The sequence below is a fragment of the Oryx dammah genome, unplaced genomic scaffold, assembly GCF_014754425.2.
Source record: "Oryx dammah isolate SB20612 unplaced genomic scaffold, SCBI_Odam_1.1 HiC_scaffold_5, whole genome shotgun sequence".
NCBI classification, from domain to species: Eukaryota; Metazoa; Chordata; class Mammalia; order Artiodactyla; family Bovidae; genus Oryx; species Oryx dammah.
In genome coordinates, this window is record NW_024070189.1 from 65438521 (window position 1) to 65454642 (window position 16122).

The window sequence follows — 16122 nt, forward strand, 5'->3', positions numbered from 1 at the left end:
TGAATTGGTGAAGCTGATCAGATGGGATCATTAAATTCTTTTGGTGTTTTTTTTTCTTTTATGCATTCTTTTTTTGTTTGTTTTGTTTTTGCTTTTGTCTTTTATGCATTTTTAGTAACTCAACACAGTCTTCCATTGAATTAGTTGGAATTGAGTAGCTTAATGTGAAGTATTTTTCTCTAATGAAACTTTTTCTTTTAATGTCACTATATAATTTTATGTCCCTTTTTCTCAGGAGTCTCAGCAGTCCAGTTTTGGCCCTGGAGAACAAAGTGAGTATTTCTTTTCCTCTTGGTTTTTATATTAAGCTGTTTATTGCACATTCATTTCTCGTGGTCACATCATATGATTCTTTAATAATTCTTTTGTGTATCTTATCCCAGTATTTATGATCTGATGATTAGTAATGGGTTGAACTGAATCTTAGCTTAAAAAATGAAGAGTTATAAATCACTCAGTATCAAAATAAGCTATTTTTATTAAGTATTTGAACTAATAGTTCAGAGCTCATGAGTTCAATTTGATGGCCACCTCATATCCCCAAGAGCCATTCTATTCTTTCTGGGTCTTTTTAGCTGTGAAGAAAGTCTGATGTCTGCTACAAAATCCCTGTCTACCTCCACTCTCTTGGCCTCTCAGAAGAACTTGAGGGGAAGATAGCTTTGGGGAGTTTCATTGTGATTCCATGGGTTGATGGCTGTATAAATTGGTAGTGGTAAGGTCAGGAACCTTTCAAATGTCTGGACTTCACCATAAAGCTCTCTAAAAAAAAAAAAATGTTCGTTTGCCAAGAGCAGTAACTTCTCAGGTATATTTACTCTGGTAATAAGCTATTTAGAGAGATTAAAATGCGGAGCTTTTTTAGTCCTTAGTTTGTTGACTTTAGTGATCTTAAAGCAGAGGTCCATTTTAAGGTTAACAAATCTTATGTAACTATTTCTTTCTTCTGTCTTAAAGCTACAGATAGGAAAAAAGGACCCAGCATTATAGATACCTAGTAAATAACTACCTGTAGGCCAGAAAGTATTCATCTTTTCTCTTAAAATCTTTTAAAAGTATCTCTTTACTTCTACTCCTCTTCCCCATTCTCTCTGCCCATAGCTAACTGTTGGCAAATGGGACCATAAGCTGTACCTACTCTTTATTTCCTGTGTTTTTCACTTAATTTATTTTAGAACTGTCTTTATATCAGTATGGGCTTCCCTGGTGGCTCAGACAGAATCTGCCTGCAATGCAGGAGACCTGGGGTTTTGATCCCTGGGTTGGGAAGATCCCCTGGAGGAGGGCATGACAACCCACTCCAGTATTCTTGCCTGGCAAATCCCTATGGACAGGGGAGCCTGGTGGGCTACAGTCCATGGGGTCGCAAAGAGTCCGACACAACTGAGCGACTAACACTGTCGCTTTTTTTTTTAATATCAGTATAAAGCTCTGGTTCATTCTTTTTAAAAACAAAAATGTGTTATATTGTTGAAACTATCCTAATGTATTTATCTAGTCCCCTGTAGATGGGCATTGGTTTCCAGTTTTACTGTTGCAAACCATGCTATAATAAACTGTGTGAGTGTTTATTTGTGTGTATGTGTTCCTCTAGATGTAGTGTAAATTCATTTCCTTTTAACTGCTAGGTCAGTGGATATGTGCATTTATAGTATTGGTAAGATAATATTATCAAATTGCCCTCTAGAAAGATTGTATGAATTTACAGTCCTACCAATAACATGTGACATGCCTGTTTCCACCAGTATTTCATACAATGTACATTAGAGTGTTACTGATTTGATGGATGAAGAATTATATTTGATGGATGAAGAATTATGTTTTTATTTATATTTCTTTGAGGTTATATAGATAGACATTTTAAAATATAAATACCCATACTGTAGTTGCTGATGTCTGCATTCTTTTTTGCTCCAGAAAGATATAATCCTTCTAAAACTTCAAATGCACACCAGTCTAAATCGTAAGTTTATTGCTTAATAAGTTTAATGTTTGTCTTTTTTTTTGCTCAAAATCCAACTTGTAGTATCTGGATATCTAGAACACTTAGAAATATGTGTTTAATCTTTTAAGGCACGGGTAGGCAAACTTTTTTGTAAAGGACCAGATAGTGAAATAGTCTATCTATTAGACTTCAGGGTCCAGATGGTTTCTGTCTCAACTACTCAACTTTGCTGTTGTACCATAAAAGCAGCCAGAGACTTTGGGTGTGGTTATGTTCCAATTAAAACTTTCTTTACAAAATAGGCCTAGATTTGGCTTGTGGAGCCATAGTTTATGTACCCCTGCACTGGCGCCCCACTTCAGTACTCTTGCCTGGAAAATCCCATGGACGGAGGAGCCTGGTGGGCTGCAGTCCATGGGGTCACTAAGAGTCGGACATGACTGAGCGACTTCACTTTCACGCATTGGAGAAGCAGATGGCAACCCACTCCAGTGTTCTTGCCTGGAGAATCCCAGGGACGGGGGAGCCTGGTGGGCTGCCGTCTATGGGGTCGCACAGAGTTGGACACGACTGAAGTGACTTAGCAGCAGCAGCTCTATGATTACACTTTTTTCTTATCTTTCAGAAGTGTTTGTGATGCTAGTTTGTTTAAACAAACAAACAAAAACACATGAAAAAAATACAGGATTCTTCTTAGTAAAACCCTCCATTTGACCACAAAATTTAGAATATTAAAGCAGCATAGTTCATACTGTCTGTGTTGTTTTCCTACTTTTATTTTATAGGTAGACCCAGAAATGTGTATCAAAATGTAGTAGAGTGGTATATTGGATGATAATAAATTCCAACTTAAAGAATGAACTTACTATTGAATTCCTGAGATCACAAGTTAATCCAGTGATTGAAACAAAATTCTAAAGAAAGTAAATAACCAGTATAACCACAGTCTATACTGATAACCTCAGCCTCTTCAGCTGAACATAGTGGGAATTGAGTGAGAATGAAAATATATGAATACAAGAAATTTCACCTGCCTGCTGAAGAGTTTAAATTATGTAAATTCCTATTTATTATATTTATTTATGTGCAGAAAACCGATGGGAGCTTACCATATATGCAGATTACTTTGGTTTCTGAGGGAACAAGAGCATCCAGTACCTTAAGCAGTATGGTAAAAGCTTTGACATATTCATATGTGTAAACAGGTTCATTGACCTGCCATTATTAAATCATAAGGGCTGAGAGAATTCAGAGTAAGCACATTTCTTTATAGGAAATCAGTCATAGAGATGTACTGAGACCTTGACCAAAAGAAGACATTTTTATCTGTCCCACTGATTTGGTCATCCTTAGAAAAGATTTCATAGTTCTATAATCATCTGGTTACTTTGTATCAAGATGGTCATTTATGTGAAACTCTGAAATTGGGATCAGATTTAGAAACTCAGATTAAGTTTTGAGGGGAGAGTAGTAGTAGGAGAGAAAGAAGATTTCCTTTCCATTGATTGGAGACTGTCAGGAAATTTTGAGAAGAAAGGTAATGTAACTAGTGGTGATAGAAATCAAACATTTTCTAGTTTTCCCTAAGCTTTGTGTTAATTTTTCCTTTCTTATAAAAAGGCAAGGAGTGTTTTGTGATTCCTTACTCAGTTCTTAATTTTGATTTTGATTCTGTGGCCTTAAGGAAAATCTAAATCTATAATTTTACTTTTGAAAACTAATTCCAGGAACTGTTAACTTAAAGTATTTATTTGTGTTTTTTAAATAGTTGATTTGAATTTTGATTAAGAAAGATTTGGACTCTGGAGTTATTTTTAATTCATACATGGTTATTTCTCTTGTATAACCAAGGTTCTTGCCCAAAATTGTACATCTGCAAAGAGCACTCATCTTTCATAGCAAGGCATTTATGAACTAGCAGTTTGTGTGTTCTGGTTTTCACAACTACCCAAGTGTACATATCTCTTCATAAAACATTGAGGATAGTGAAATAGAATTGCTGATGCTTTCATTTTATCTTCCTTCTTTTTGAGAGTCATATTCCTCCAGTGGACTATTGGGTATGAGTATGGTAATTTGTTTTAATAATGAATGAGTTTGTATATTTGCAATTAGAGATAACAGAAATGAGTATGGGAGTTTGTGGCAGGTAACTTTTATTTAATTAGAAAACAAAGATGAATATTTTACTTATGGAAAAGTTAGAGCTTCCAAAATTGAAATTGTTAAATGTCATCTTTCTCAGATTTTTACTCTGGATATAAACCAAACCAGACATAGTAAGACTTACTGGGTCTTTTCTTTATTTTTCAATTAAATCTTTGGCTACCATGGTGCCTATTTCTAGAATTATTGTTGAATATCTAATACTCTGCTATGCCATGATGAAATTCCCAAAATAATCATCCTTTCTGTCTTTTCCTTCTAGTATGTTAAAAGATGACTTAAAGCTAAGCAGCAGTGAAGACAGTGATGGGGAACAGGTGTGTCTACTTATGATTTACTAGTTTCATACAGTGTTTGTTTTTATTGTATTTTATAAGAATTATAATTGAATAATACATTTATGATCCAGGTAGTTAAGATAAGTTCATTCCTGCTTTTCTGACACTGGTATATTTACAGTTTTCCACTCTGTCTTTAAACCTCCACTTTTTTCCCTTTTTTTTTTTTTAAATGGCTTTTCCTTATTACTTAGCATATATCAGAACATCCTCAGGAAGCGTGAGATTGTTGATAAGAAGAACTGTTAACACAGCTTTTAATCTTATTCTAGCAATTCATTATTCTTCAGGTGAAAACAGTATTTCATAAGTGTTAAGTGACCATTGATGCATATATTAGAGAAGAAAGTTTTTCTATTAAGATTCCACATATTGTTCACATTAAGCAGATAAAGTACTATTTATTCATTTATAGATTTCCTCTCATGTTTTAATTTTAGGATTGTGATAAGACAATGCCAAGGAGTACACCAGGAAGGTAGGCATCCTTTTATTTTTTGTTTTATTTAGAGTGGAAGGGTCAATCTGATAACAGTGTGTAGTGATAGAGTAATTGACCTTATAAAGTAAATATTATTATTACAACTCTGTAAATTAACTAAAAATCATTGTGAATTGTGTTTAAAATAAATGAATTTTAGAGTATTTTGTACCCCAATAAAGCTTTTATTAAAGGTGAGTACTAATGGCTAATGTGGCATTTCAGAAACTTTTTAAGGAAGTATTTATTTCATTTATAATGAAGTTTTAGAATCAGAATTTGAAGAGCTTAACAAATAGTAAACATTTTAAATAAAGTGGAGTGTCAGCTTTGAATGCTTACGGGTTGTCATTCTGAAAAAAAAAATCTTTTGGTCATTTATATTTTTTATTTCTTTTAGTAACTCTGAACCTTCACACCATAATAGTGAAGGGGCAGATAACTCCAGGGATGATTCTAGCAGCCACAGTGGATCTGAAAGCAGCTCTGGATCTGACTCAGAGAGTGAAAGTAGTTCCAGTGACAGTGAGGCAAATGAGCCATCCCAGAGTGCATCTCCTGAGGTGAGAGGGAGCCAAGAGGGTCCCTTCTTTTTAGGCACTCTGAAGGCCCCTGGTGATGCCCAGTATTTACTTTGAGCTTTATTTTTGTTTCAGCCTGGTGACTCATGTTATTTAGTTACGGTGAAAAGAAGTCTTAAATAGTATAAATTCACTGTAGCTTGATAAAATATGGTTTAAAATCTTTGTCGGTTCCTACATCATTGGTTTGCTTTCTGGAATTAAATGTATGGATTCCTGAAAGGGCTATTTAATATTTAAAGGCTATATATATAATAATTAGCTTATCTTCTCATTCAAGTGATTAGAGCTATTATTATTTTTAGTCTTTTGCTTTGGTTCAGTTAGAACTATGAAAAACCAGTGCTTTTGTGGTGTTGGGCATCGTGTTTTTTCCTCTTCCTTGATATTATGAAGAAAGGAGAAAGTTTCAGTACTGAAAAAGCATACTTCTTTCTCTGTTTTTTAGCCTGAACCACCTCCCACAAATAAATGGCAGCTTGATAACTGGCTGAATAAAGTAAATCCACATAAAGTGTCACCAGCTTCTTCTGTGGACAGTAATATCCCATCATCTCAAGGCTATAAAAAGGAAGGCCGAGAACAGGGCACAGGGAATAGCTACACGGATCCAGGTGGTCCTAAAGAAACAAGTTCTGCTACTCCTGGACGAGACTCCAAAACTGTCCAAAAGGGATCAGAAAGTGGGCGTGGGAGGCAGAAGTCTCCTGCCCAGAGTGACAGCACAGCACAGAGGAGAACTGTAGGAAAAAAACAACCCAAAAAGACTGAGAAGGCAGCTGCTGAAGAGCCCCGTGGAGGCCTGAAGATAGAGAGTGAAACTCCTGTAGACATGGCTACCAGCATGCCCTCCAGCAGACACAAAGCAGCCACCAAAGGCTCAAGAAAACCCAATATAAAAAAGGAGTCCAAATCTTCCCCTCGACCTTCAGCAGAGAAAAAGAAATACAAGTCAACAAGTAAATCTTCCCAGAAATCAAGGGAAATTATAGAAACAGATACCTCATCCTCAGATTCGGATGAAAGCGAGAGCCTTCCTCCTTCCTCACAAACTCCTAAGTACCCTGAGAGTAATAGGACTCCTGTTAAACCCTCCTCAGTGGAGGAAGAAGATAGCTTTTTTCGGCAACGAATGTTCTCTCCTATGGAAGAGAAGGAACTTCTTTCACCCCTCAGTGAGCCTGATGACAGGTATCCACTTATTGTGAAGATTGACCTGAATCTCTTGACTAGAATACCAGGAAAGCCTTACAAAGAAACAGAGCCACCCAAGGGGGAAAAGAAAAATGTGCCAGAAAAGCACACAAGAGAGGCTCAGAAACAAGCCTCAGAGAAAGTTTCCAACAAAGGCAAGAGGAAACATAAGGTTTGTAATGGGGTTGTTGTTGTTGTTGTTGTTGTTGTTGTTGTGTGAACATCATCCTCTAAAATGCAGTGGAAATCTCATTAAGCCAAAAACTAGCTAGTTGATTCATAGCTATGAAGGAAAATAGAGGTGAGCCTAAAGTCCTGATGAGACAACAGACACAAGAGTCTCTTGAGGACCACTGTGCCTCTCCCTGTCTCCTTTAGTAAAGAATTATAGTTTCTAATCAGATAAGAAATGAACCAATACATCTGTTCATAGTGTGTGCTGGCCAGTGTAGAGGTGAGAACAAAGCAAAGATTGCAAACTAACCTTTACAACATTTTTAAAATTTTGGTTTTAAATGTCTTTAGTTGGGATATATACTCTCCAGGTTGTCACACTTCATAACACTTTCTTCTCTCTTATATCCAGACCAAGTCACATGTTTCAGATTACAAATTCAAGCTAGTAAATTGACTCACCAATTTTAACATGTCCTTAAGAATTTCACCAATCCATTGTACATAGCTTTTCTGTACCATGGCTTTTCTGCTTTTTCAAACACCCATATCTGCAAGTTCAGAATTAAAAACATCTGCTGGCACACAACCAGCTCTTGTCCCTAAATAATTCCAAGATAATTTGGATTTACAGATAAAGCTTGGTATATACTTTTATGGTCAACTTTTTTTAGACTCAGGAAATATGAAAATTCATGGATATCTGTGATTGGAAGATAATGGACATATAATGGAGCTGAAAAACTTAGATACAGAGACAGATTTTTTGGAAAGAAGTGTTATCTCTCAACTTTAGTGAGAAATCTTCAGAGGAGAGTACATTTTACTAATTTGTATGGAAGAATAGTGTAATTTTCCTTTATACACATGTGTGAATACGACTGTAAGATATTGAAAACATGAGCAGGTGAACAGGATACCAGGTGGACTGAGAACAAAATCCCAGGCCCAGTTGACCCTGAGAAATCTCATGTAGGAGGACAGGAGGAATATAGCATTTTCTTGAAATGAGTCTGTGGTTTTCCCTTTTTTCCTTGGAACCACAGTACAGTGTGCTGTTGCTGATGTATTTGGACAAATGAGAATAACACTTTTTTTTTTTGCGTCTTCAAAAGTTGAAGATTTTTTAAAATTTGATTTTCTAGAAAACAGAAGCTTCCTACTTTCAGTACTGTAGCTAAGAGCTTCCATTATTGTAGTAAAGGGATGCTTTATTCAACTGGTAAACTCTTTAGGGCTGCTGGAGTCTAGAGCCCACAGCCTCACATTGCTGGACTTGGTTATGGGATTTTATATTATTCTATATAATTCATAGAAATTATATGAAATAAGAGCTTGTATATGATAGATTCTGCTCCTTAAAAAAATAAGATGTTTCTTATGGAATTAAAAAAATGGTTCTTTTATCTTTAAAAAGGTATTACAAATCTTTGTAAACTTTTTCAGACATTGAAAATATAATATACTGAGTATATTTTACTCTTGTTTAAAATTTTACAATATACATAACTTGTAACAAAAAAACCCCTTCCTCTAGAAGGAGTGTCCCATATCTCTGTTGGAGAAGGAAATGGCAACCCACTCCAGTATTCTCGCCTGGAGAATCCCATGGACAGAGGAACCTGGTGGGCTACCAGTCCCATGGGGTCGCCAAGAGTCGGACATGACTGAGCGACTAAGCATATCTCCTTACCTCCCCCACATCTCATTGGCATGTATTCCTCACAAGTTTTTTTTATATCAATACCTGTAAATGAAATTTTGATTTTATAAAATGTATATCACCAGGAAACTTAGTGATGATTATTATTCCCCCTTGGAATGCCATACAACTTGTAGGATCTTAGTTCCCTCACCAGGGATTGATTCCAGGCCCCAACAGTGAAAGCGCTGAGTCCTAACCACTGGACCACCAGGGTATTTCCCAGTGATGATTTTTGAGATTGCTTTGTTAAAATTATTCTTGAAGATAAAGCAGATAATACTGAGAAAGAGACCAGCCAAGGATAATGAAAGATGTGGATTCCTTTTTCTCATGTTCTCGCATGTCCAACTTTAATCATTTGTGTATGGGAACAGATTCTTTTGTATGGCAGGATGTTTGCAATGTTTGTGCCCTGATATTTAAATCAATAGGAAAACTTAAATTCCCCAAGCATAGTAGCTTGATAATTATAGACAGGCCCATAGCTTTTGTTTCAGCAAAAAAGTTTTTCAAAAATCATAGTCTTGGCTAAAAGCAAAAAAATGGACAGTAACAAGTGTTGGTGAAGATGTGGAGAATGACAATGCCAGTGGGAATGTAAAGTGATGTAGCCACTTTGGGACCTAGTTTAACAGTTCCTCAAAAAGTAAATAGACAGTATTCCCTTATGACTCAGCAATTTCATTCCTGTGTATATACCCGAGAACAGTGAAAACATGTCCACACAAAAACCTATACTTGAAAAGTAGGAAAAATTCAAATGATGAATGGATAAATAAAATGTGATATATCCATACAATAGAATATATTCATTCATTAAAAAGAAATAAAATATTGACAAATAATCTTACAGCACAGATGAATTTTATGGTATGTGAATTATATCTTAATTATCTCATCCCCCCTCCTCAAATCATGAGACTGAAAAGATGCCATTTAAAAGACTGTTTCAGCATTTCAGCTTTTCTTATCTAAAATAGGAGACTTCTTCTCAGACTTAAAAACCTAATTTATTTAACACTGTTTAAATGAGTTCTTTCACTTCACATTTATCTTCTTTCTGAAGTATATCAGAGATTAACTGTTTGAGGGTGACTAGCACTGAAAACTGAAATTAGATGAATAAAAATCAAAACCTAACTGCTTTTTTTTTTTTCCTGTTTTTCATCCAGAATGAAGACGATAACCGAGCCAATGAGAGCAAGAAACCTAAAACAGAGGACAAGAATATGGCAGGCCACAAGCCATCCAGCAGCAAAGAGTACGTCTGCAAAACATGTTAATGTGTGTGTTGATCTATGTGTGTTATTTGCTGCTGGGTACTTTCTAATGTGCTCTTAGAATATTCCATTTAGTATGTATATGTTAAACATTTCTGTACACAGTCACATACCAAATAGTGGGAGGTTTTGCTTTTAGTTAATTGGGATGAAAAGCAAGATTCAGTCACTTTATCTCTCTTTTTAGGAGAATAGGAAGTATTCATAGGAAAAGAATTAAAGTAAAGCTTTACCACTTTCAGGCCGGATGGCAAGCTTATGTATAGCTGCAGGAGACATTCACCATTCCTCTTTTTGTTCTTTTATTCAATCACTATTGAATACTTGTGTGTGGCAGACCAAGGTTTAGGCACTGAGTATACAACCATAATGGGGAGGAAACACTGGAGAAGAATCTGCCCTCTTGAAATTTATAGTTTTATTTTATTTTATAGAAATCATATGTTCTAATAATCAAATAGGGAAAAACAAATTTGTCTTGAAATGAGGCAAAGTCAAATGGGAAAAGTCCATCACTCTTACATGACTGTGTGGAGAAATGAGGGCATTTGTTTGGTTTGGCAGGTCATCTAAACAGAGTGCTGCTAAAGAAAAAGATTTATTGCCTTCTCCTGCTGGGCCTGTTCCTTCAAAAGATCCAAAAACAGAGCATGGCTCTCGGAAGAGGACTATTAGTCAGTCTTCTTCTTTAAAGTCAAGTAATAACAGCAACAAGGAAAATAGTGGCAGCAGCAAAAACAGTTCCTCCACATCAAAGCAGAAGAGGACTGAAGGGAAGACTTCCAGTAGCTCTAAGGAGGTCAAGGTAAGGCACTGAGGGACCTGAGCCTTTTGAAAAAAATCTCCTTGCCATGTGACTTCTCCAAGGTAACTATGCTTTGAAAAATTTTTAAACATCTTACTAATCTTAATTTTTACTCTCAAAATGTCATAGTCTGATAATAAACTTGTGCTGTGATGATCTGAGACCATGAAAGGAATGAAGTCATCTGGACACACACATATTATTGGTTAAGGTAGAAATTGGAAAAGTTGGTTTTCCATAATTGGAAAAGTTGATTATGGAAGAACAGTTGATTATGATCAAATTTATAAATAACTCCAGTTGTTCTGATTGCGTTCTTATCTATGGTTTTAAATTGTCTTTGGATCATTTAGAGTTAGATTTTACAAGCTAGTTATACTACATAAAGTGCTAAAGCAACCATTTGGCTTCATGAAAAAGAAGAATATTCTTTAGCTGAGCTAGCACTGGAATTAGCCCTACAGTATGATCATCAGGTAGGGGAATATTCTTAATGTTTGTGGGTGCATAACTAGATCAGAGAAGCTTTTTCAAGGTTGTACTTAGGCTCTAATACTGAATTGGTTTATCAGGTTTTTCATTGCTTTCTAAAGTGATCTGATCAGGAGCAAACTCCCTGAAAAAATTAAGAAAATACCTAGATTTTTTAAGCATATAATTTACTGCATTATTATTTGTGACTTAAAATAAGCAACTGTTTAACAGTTGAAAAAATTGACAAAGGCAGTTATTAAATGTGGTGATTAAATCTTTTAAATTTTGAGGTAATTTAAATTGTGAACAACGTCTCAAATTGAGATATACCGAAGGCTTTTTCTCCAGCTGGACCACTTCCATAGCAGTTTAGATAGTGTCCTTGAGGAACCTGTTCTGTGGACCTCCTTTGCTGACCCAGTTCTCTGTTTACCTGCTGGCTGGCTCTTTCTCTATTTTCCATCCTTGAACTGTAGGATTTGAGACCTGTATGCTTCTTTTTTTAAATCTCTTCTGTCTTTCTTTCTTTCATTTTAAAATGCACTCATTAAGTGAGTTCTTCTACTCATTTGGTTTCTGTTATCTCATAGGTAAAATTCAATGTCTATGTCTCTTCTCTTGTCAGCTTCTTGAAAGCAGGGATTTGTGTCTCACTTGTTTGCACTTTATCCAGTGTTTAACTTGCTGGATAAAATTAGATAATATGAAAAACCAAAATTACATATAATTTTTATTTTCTGTTTCTCTAGGTATTTGCTGATACCAAATTTTTGAAATATGTTGGCATAAATTTTGTTCAGTATAGTCTTTTATTTTTAATATCTTTAATATTGCTTCTTACATTGTCTTTTATTTTTTAGTTTTCTGTACTGACTTTCTCTTCTTTCATCAATTTCATCAGAGGCTTATCACTTTTACTTGTCTTTTTCAAAAAAACAGCCTTTCTTTGTCTTTATTCACTATAGTTTATTTTTATTTTCTATATCATTAACTTATACTCTTTATAATTTCCTTTCTTATGTCTTTTTGTTTTGCTGTTCTGTTTATTAACTTTTAAGGATGGATACTAAGCTTGTTTTTCAAAATTAATTGTAAGCTCTTTTTCTCTAATATTCAAACATAAGCAGTTAGACTGTATATTTTCCTCTAATTACTGCTTTAGCTGCATCTTCAAGACTTGGTATATAATATTTTTATAACTCAGTTCATAATGTTTTTTAATTTCTTGTGTGATTCCATCTTTGATCCAAGAGTTACTTAAGTGTGTTACTCAATTTCCAAACATACAGAGATTTTCTGGTTGTCTTTTGATTAGTACTTCTACCCTGTAGAAGGGGCTAGAAAGTGATCCGCATGCAGTAATCTTTTGAAATTTGTTGAGTTGCTTTGTAAAACAGCGTAGTATATGGTAGATTTTTGTAATGAAAAGACTGTTGTCTTCCACATGAATTAGAGACAGCGACCTGTATAATTCAGTTAGATTAATGATATTTTCACACCTTCTGTATGCTGACTGATATTTTGTTAGTCCTTTTCTACCAGTTTTTTTAATTAATTGAGATAAAGTTGATATATAACATTGTATTAGTTTCAAGTATACAACAGAATGATTTCCTATATATATATAAAATGCAAAAATTTACTCAACCACAGTAAGTATAGTTAGCATTTCTTACCACACATAGTAATTTTTCTTTATTTTCAGAAACTTCATTTTTCCTTCAATAAATTTAAACATAGGCACTTATATTTAAGTTTGTGCAAATGTAATTGAGGTTTTTACATAGTTGAAATTTGCCACTTGATATTGGAATACATTTGTAAATAAATATGTTGTACATTATTTTAATGCACACTTCTCACTTTATGATTTTTGCTAGTGATTTTATTACTTACTATTCATTTTAAACTTATTTTATGCTATGGAAATGATGTTAGGCAAAAATCAAATTCGAGTGATTTTCTTATTTGAGTTCAAAATGGGTGGTAAAGCAGCAGAGACAACTTGCAACATCAGCAATGCATTTGACCCTGAAACTGCTAATGAACGTACAGTGCAATGGTGGTTCAAAAAGTTTTATGAAGGAGATGAGAGCCTTGAAGATGAGCGAGTGGCCAGCTATCAAAGTTGACAATGACAGACTGAGAGCCATCATTGAAGCTGATCCTCTTACAACAACACAAAAGATTGCCGAAGAACTCAACGTCAACCATTCCACAGTCATTTGGCATTTGAAGCAAATTATGGAGGAGAAAAAGCTTGAGCTGACTGAAAATCAAAAAAAAATCATCGTTTTGAAGTGTCATCTCTTTTTCTGCGCAACAACAATGAACCATTTCTCAATCAGATGCAGTGAAAAGTGGATTTTATACAACAACCAGCAGCAGCAGTGATTGGACCAATAAGAAGCTCCAAAGCACTTCTCAAAGCCAAACTTGCACTCCAAAAAAGTCATGGTCATTGTTTAGTGGTCTGCTGCCAGTCTGATCCACTATAGCTTTGTAAATCCCGGCAACACTATTAACATCTGAGAGGTATGCTCAGCAAATTGATGAGATGCACCAAAAACTGCGATGCCTGCAGCTAGCATTGGTTAACAGAAAGGGCCCAATTCTTCTCCACGACAGTGCCCAACTGCACGTTGAACAACCAACGCTTCAAAAGGTGAACAAATTGGGCTATGAAGTTTTGCCCCATCTGCCATATTCACCTTACCTCTCACCAACCGACTACCACTTCTTCAAGCATCTCAACAGCTTTTTGCAGGGGAAATGCTTCCACAGCCAGTAGGATGCAGAAAATGCTTTCCAAGAGTTCATGGAATCCCAAAGCATGAATTTTTTCACTACAGGAGTAGACAAACTTATTTCTCATTGGCAAGAACATGTTGACCATAATGGTTCCTATTTTGATTAATAAAGATATGTTTGAGCCTAGTTGTGATGATTTAAAATTCATGGTTGGAACCACAATTACTTTTGTGCCAACCTTAATAGATCTGTTTATAAAACACAGGGGGAAAGCTGTCCAAGATTGCAGCAGTATTCAGGAAGCCATTTGGTAAATGTGCAGATTTTACCATAAAGAGTTTAGTATTTTTTCAAATCTCAGGGCTTTTATTTTCATTCTTGAAGAAAGCTGTAATAGGTGGAACCTGAAAGGACTCTTTTACAAGAAAAGAAAAAATAATTGTTACATGGTTTCTTTTAAACAGAAGTAATAAAAAATGTATATATTATTGGGCTTTCTAATGTTGAGACATCTATTAATTCGTAGGATAAATTCTACTTATTTATGGTTTTTTTAATGGGAAAAAATGTGTATTCAATTTATTGAAGATAGGACCAGAGGGGAAGCTGTTGGGAGGACAGGGTCATAGCCCTTGCGTTAAAGGTCTCTGTTGATAGGAGACAGAATGGACATGTTGATAGGAGGCAGAATAAAATTTAAGAAAGTGTCTAGGCTTTTGAAATCTGATAGATCTGAACTTAAAACCCAGATTCCAGGAATACTGTTTAAAAGCTGTTTGGACTTGGGCAAGTTGCTCAGCTTCCTTGAGACTACTTTTTATCTATCCTAATAGCAGTACATATTTCATAGGGTTGTTAAAGGATTAATGATTATACTAAGTACTTGGTTAACTTAGTGCCTAGTAAATAGTAAGCACATAGTAAATGTTAGATATTGTAATTGTTTTCATTGACCAGTTATTACCAGTAAATTTTGTCTGAAGTAATGCTGCTATATTGATACGAGATTTGTGTATTCCTTAAGTTTTTACAGGTGTCAGTGTCATTGCCTCCCACATAGTAGACCCCTAATAGAAGGCTCTTGAGAGTCCCTTGGACTGCAAGGAGCTCCAGCCAGTCCATCCTAAAGGAGATGGCTTGTTCCTGGGTGTTCATTGGAAGGACTGATGTTGAAGCTGAAACTCCAATACTTCGGCCACCTGATGCGCAGAGCTGACTCATTGGAAAAGACCCTGATGCTGGGAAAGATTGAGGGCAGGAGGAGAAAGGGACAATAGAGGATGAGATGGTTGGATGGCATCACCAACTCAATGGACATGGGTTTAGGTAGACTCCTGGAGTTGGTGATGGACAGGGAGGCCTGGCGTGCTGTGGTTCATCAGGTCACAAAGAGTCGGACATGACTGAGTGACTCAACTGAATATTATAAAGAATATTCTTGGTTATTTAAAATGGGCTCATCCCATAAAAAGGACATTTACATTATGAAATTTTAAATTTTTATAACAAGGGAATTAACTACCACAGACAATGGAATTTTGTTTGCTTTTTAACCACAAGCTAAAAAATACCTTGAGTTTAATTTTAATTTCATAATTTTCAATGTAGTTTTTGTTTTTATTTTTCTGGTCAGGAAAAGGCTCCAAATAGTTCTTCTAACTGTCCTCCATCTACACCAACTCCTGATGCTTCTAAGCCTCGGAGAACGAAGCTTGCCTTTGATGACAGGTAAGATAAATAAGGTTTTTTGTGCATTTAAGAAATCATTCCAGTCAGCATATAAGAAACTCATGTTAATGTCTGTCAGTGACCAGAAGAATTGGTTGTATTGTGATATTGTTGTACTGTGATATTGTGACAGAATATTCAGATTTTTAATTTTAAAGGCACCTTCAAATCTAAGCATTGCTCCTTTTACTTAATTTACCTTCATGATTCTCATGGAGAATGTGAATAATGTACCTTCCAGTAGTCCACCTTGGCTGACTTTACTGTTTAAAGGCTTTCTTAAGTAAAACAGTGTAGGTTTAAAATAAAGACTGTCTTATGTCTCAAATAAGTAACATAGGGTTTTTTCCCCTCCATTTTGATAAAGTATTTTTCCTACCTACATTCTGTTTACTCTCAATCTTTCAAATGATTTATGCTCTTAACCTAACATAAACATTTGTCAGGGAAAAACTAATCAAATGTTTAGTAATAACTCATTTTCTTTACTTGAGGACATG

The 16122-nt window shown here is 35.3% G+C and overlaps 1 protein-coding gene across 4 annotated transcripts in view; it reads left to right on the forward strand.

Annotated features, from left to right (window-relative positions):
- The window catches only part of AFF4 (AF4/FMR2 family member 4), a 79460-nt gene that overhangs the window by 48502 nt on the left and 14836 nt on the right, over positions 1-16122 (forward strand). For all 4 annotated transcript variants that reach the window (XM_040240116.1, XM_040240119.1, XM_040240117.1 and 1 more), the window contains 9 exons: positions 236-272; positions 1918-1963; positions 4374-4428; positions 4890-4927; positions 5331-5493; positions 5960-6877; positions 9757-9845; positions 10429-10669; positions 15528-15622. In XM_040240116.1, coding sequence (XP_040096050.1) covers positions 236-272; positions 1918-1963; positions 4374-4428; positions 4890-4927; positions 5331-5493; positions 5960-6877; positions 9757-9845; positions 10429-10669; positions 15528-15622 — 1682 coding nt within the window. The remainder of the gene's footprint in view (positions 1-235; positions 273-1917; positions 1964-4373; positions 4429-4889; positions 4928-5330; positions 5494-5959; positions 6878-9756; positions 9846-10428; positions 10670-15527; positions 15623-16122) is intronic.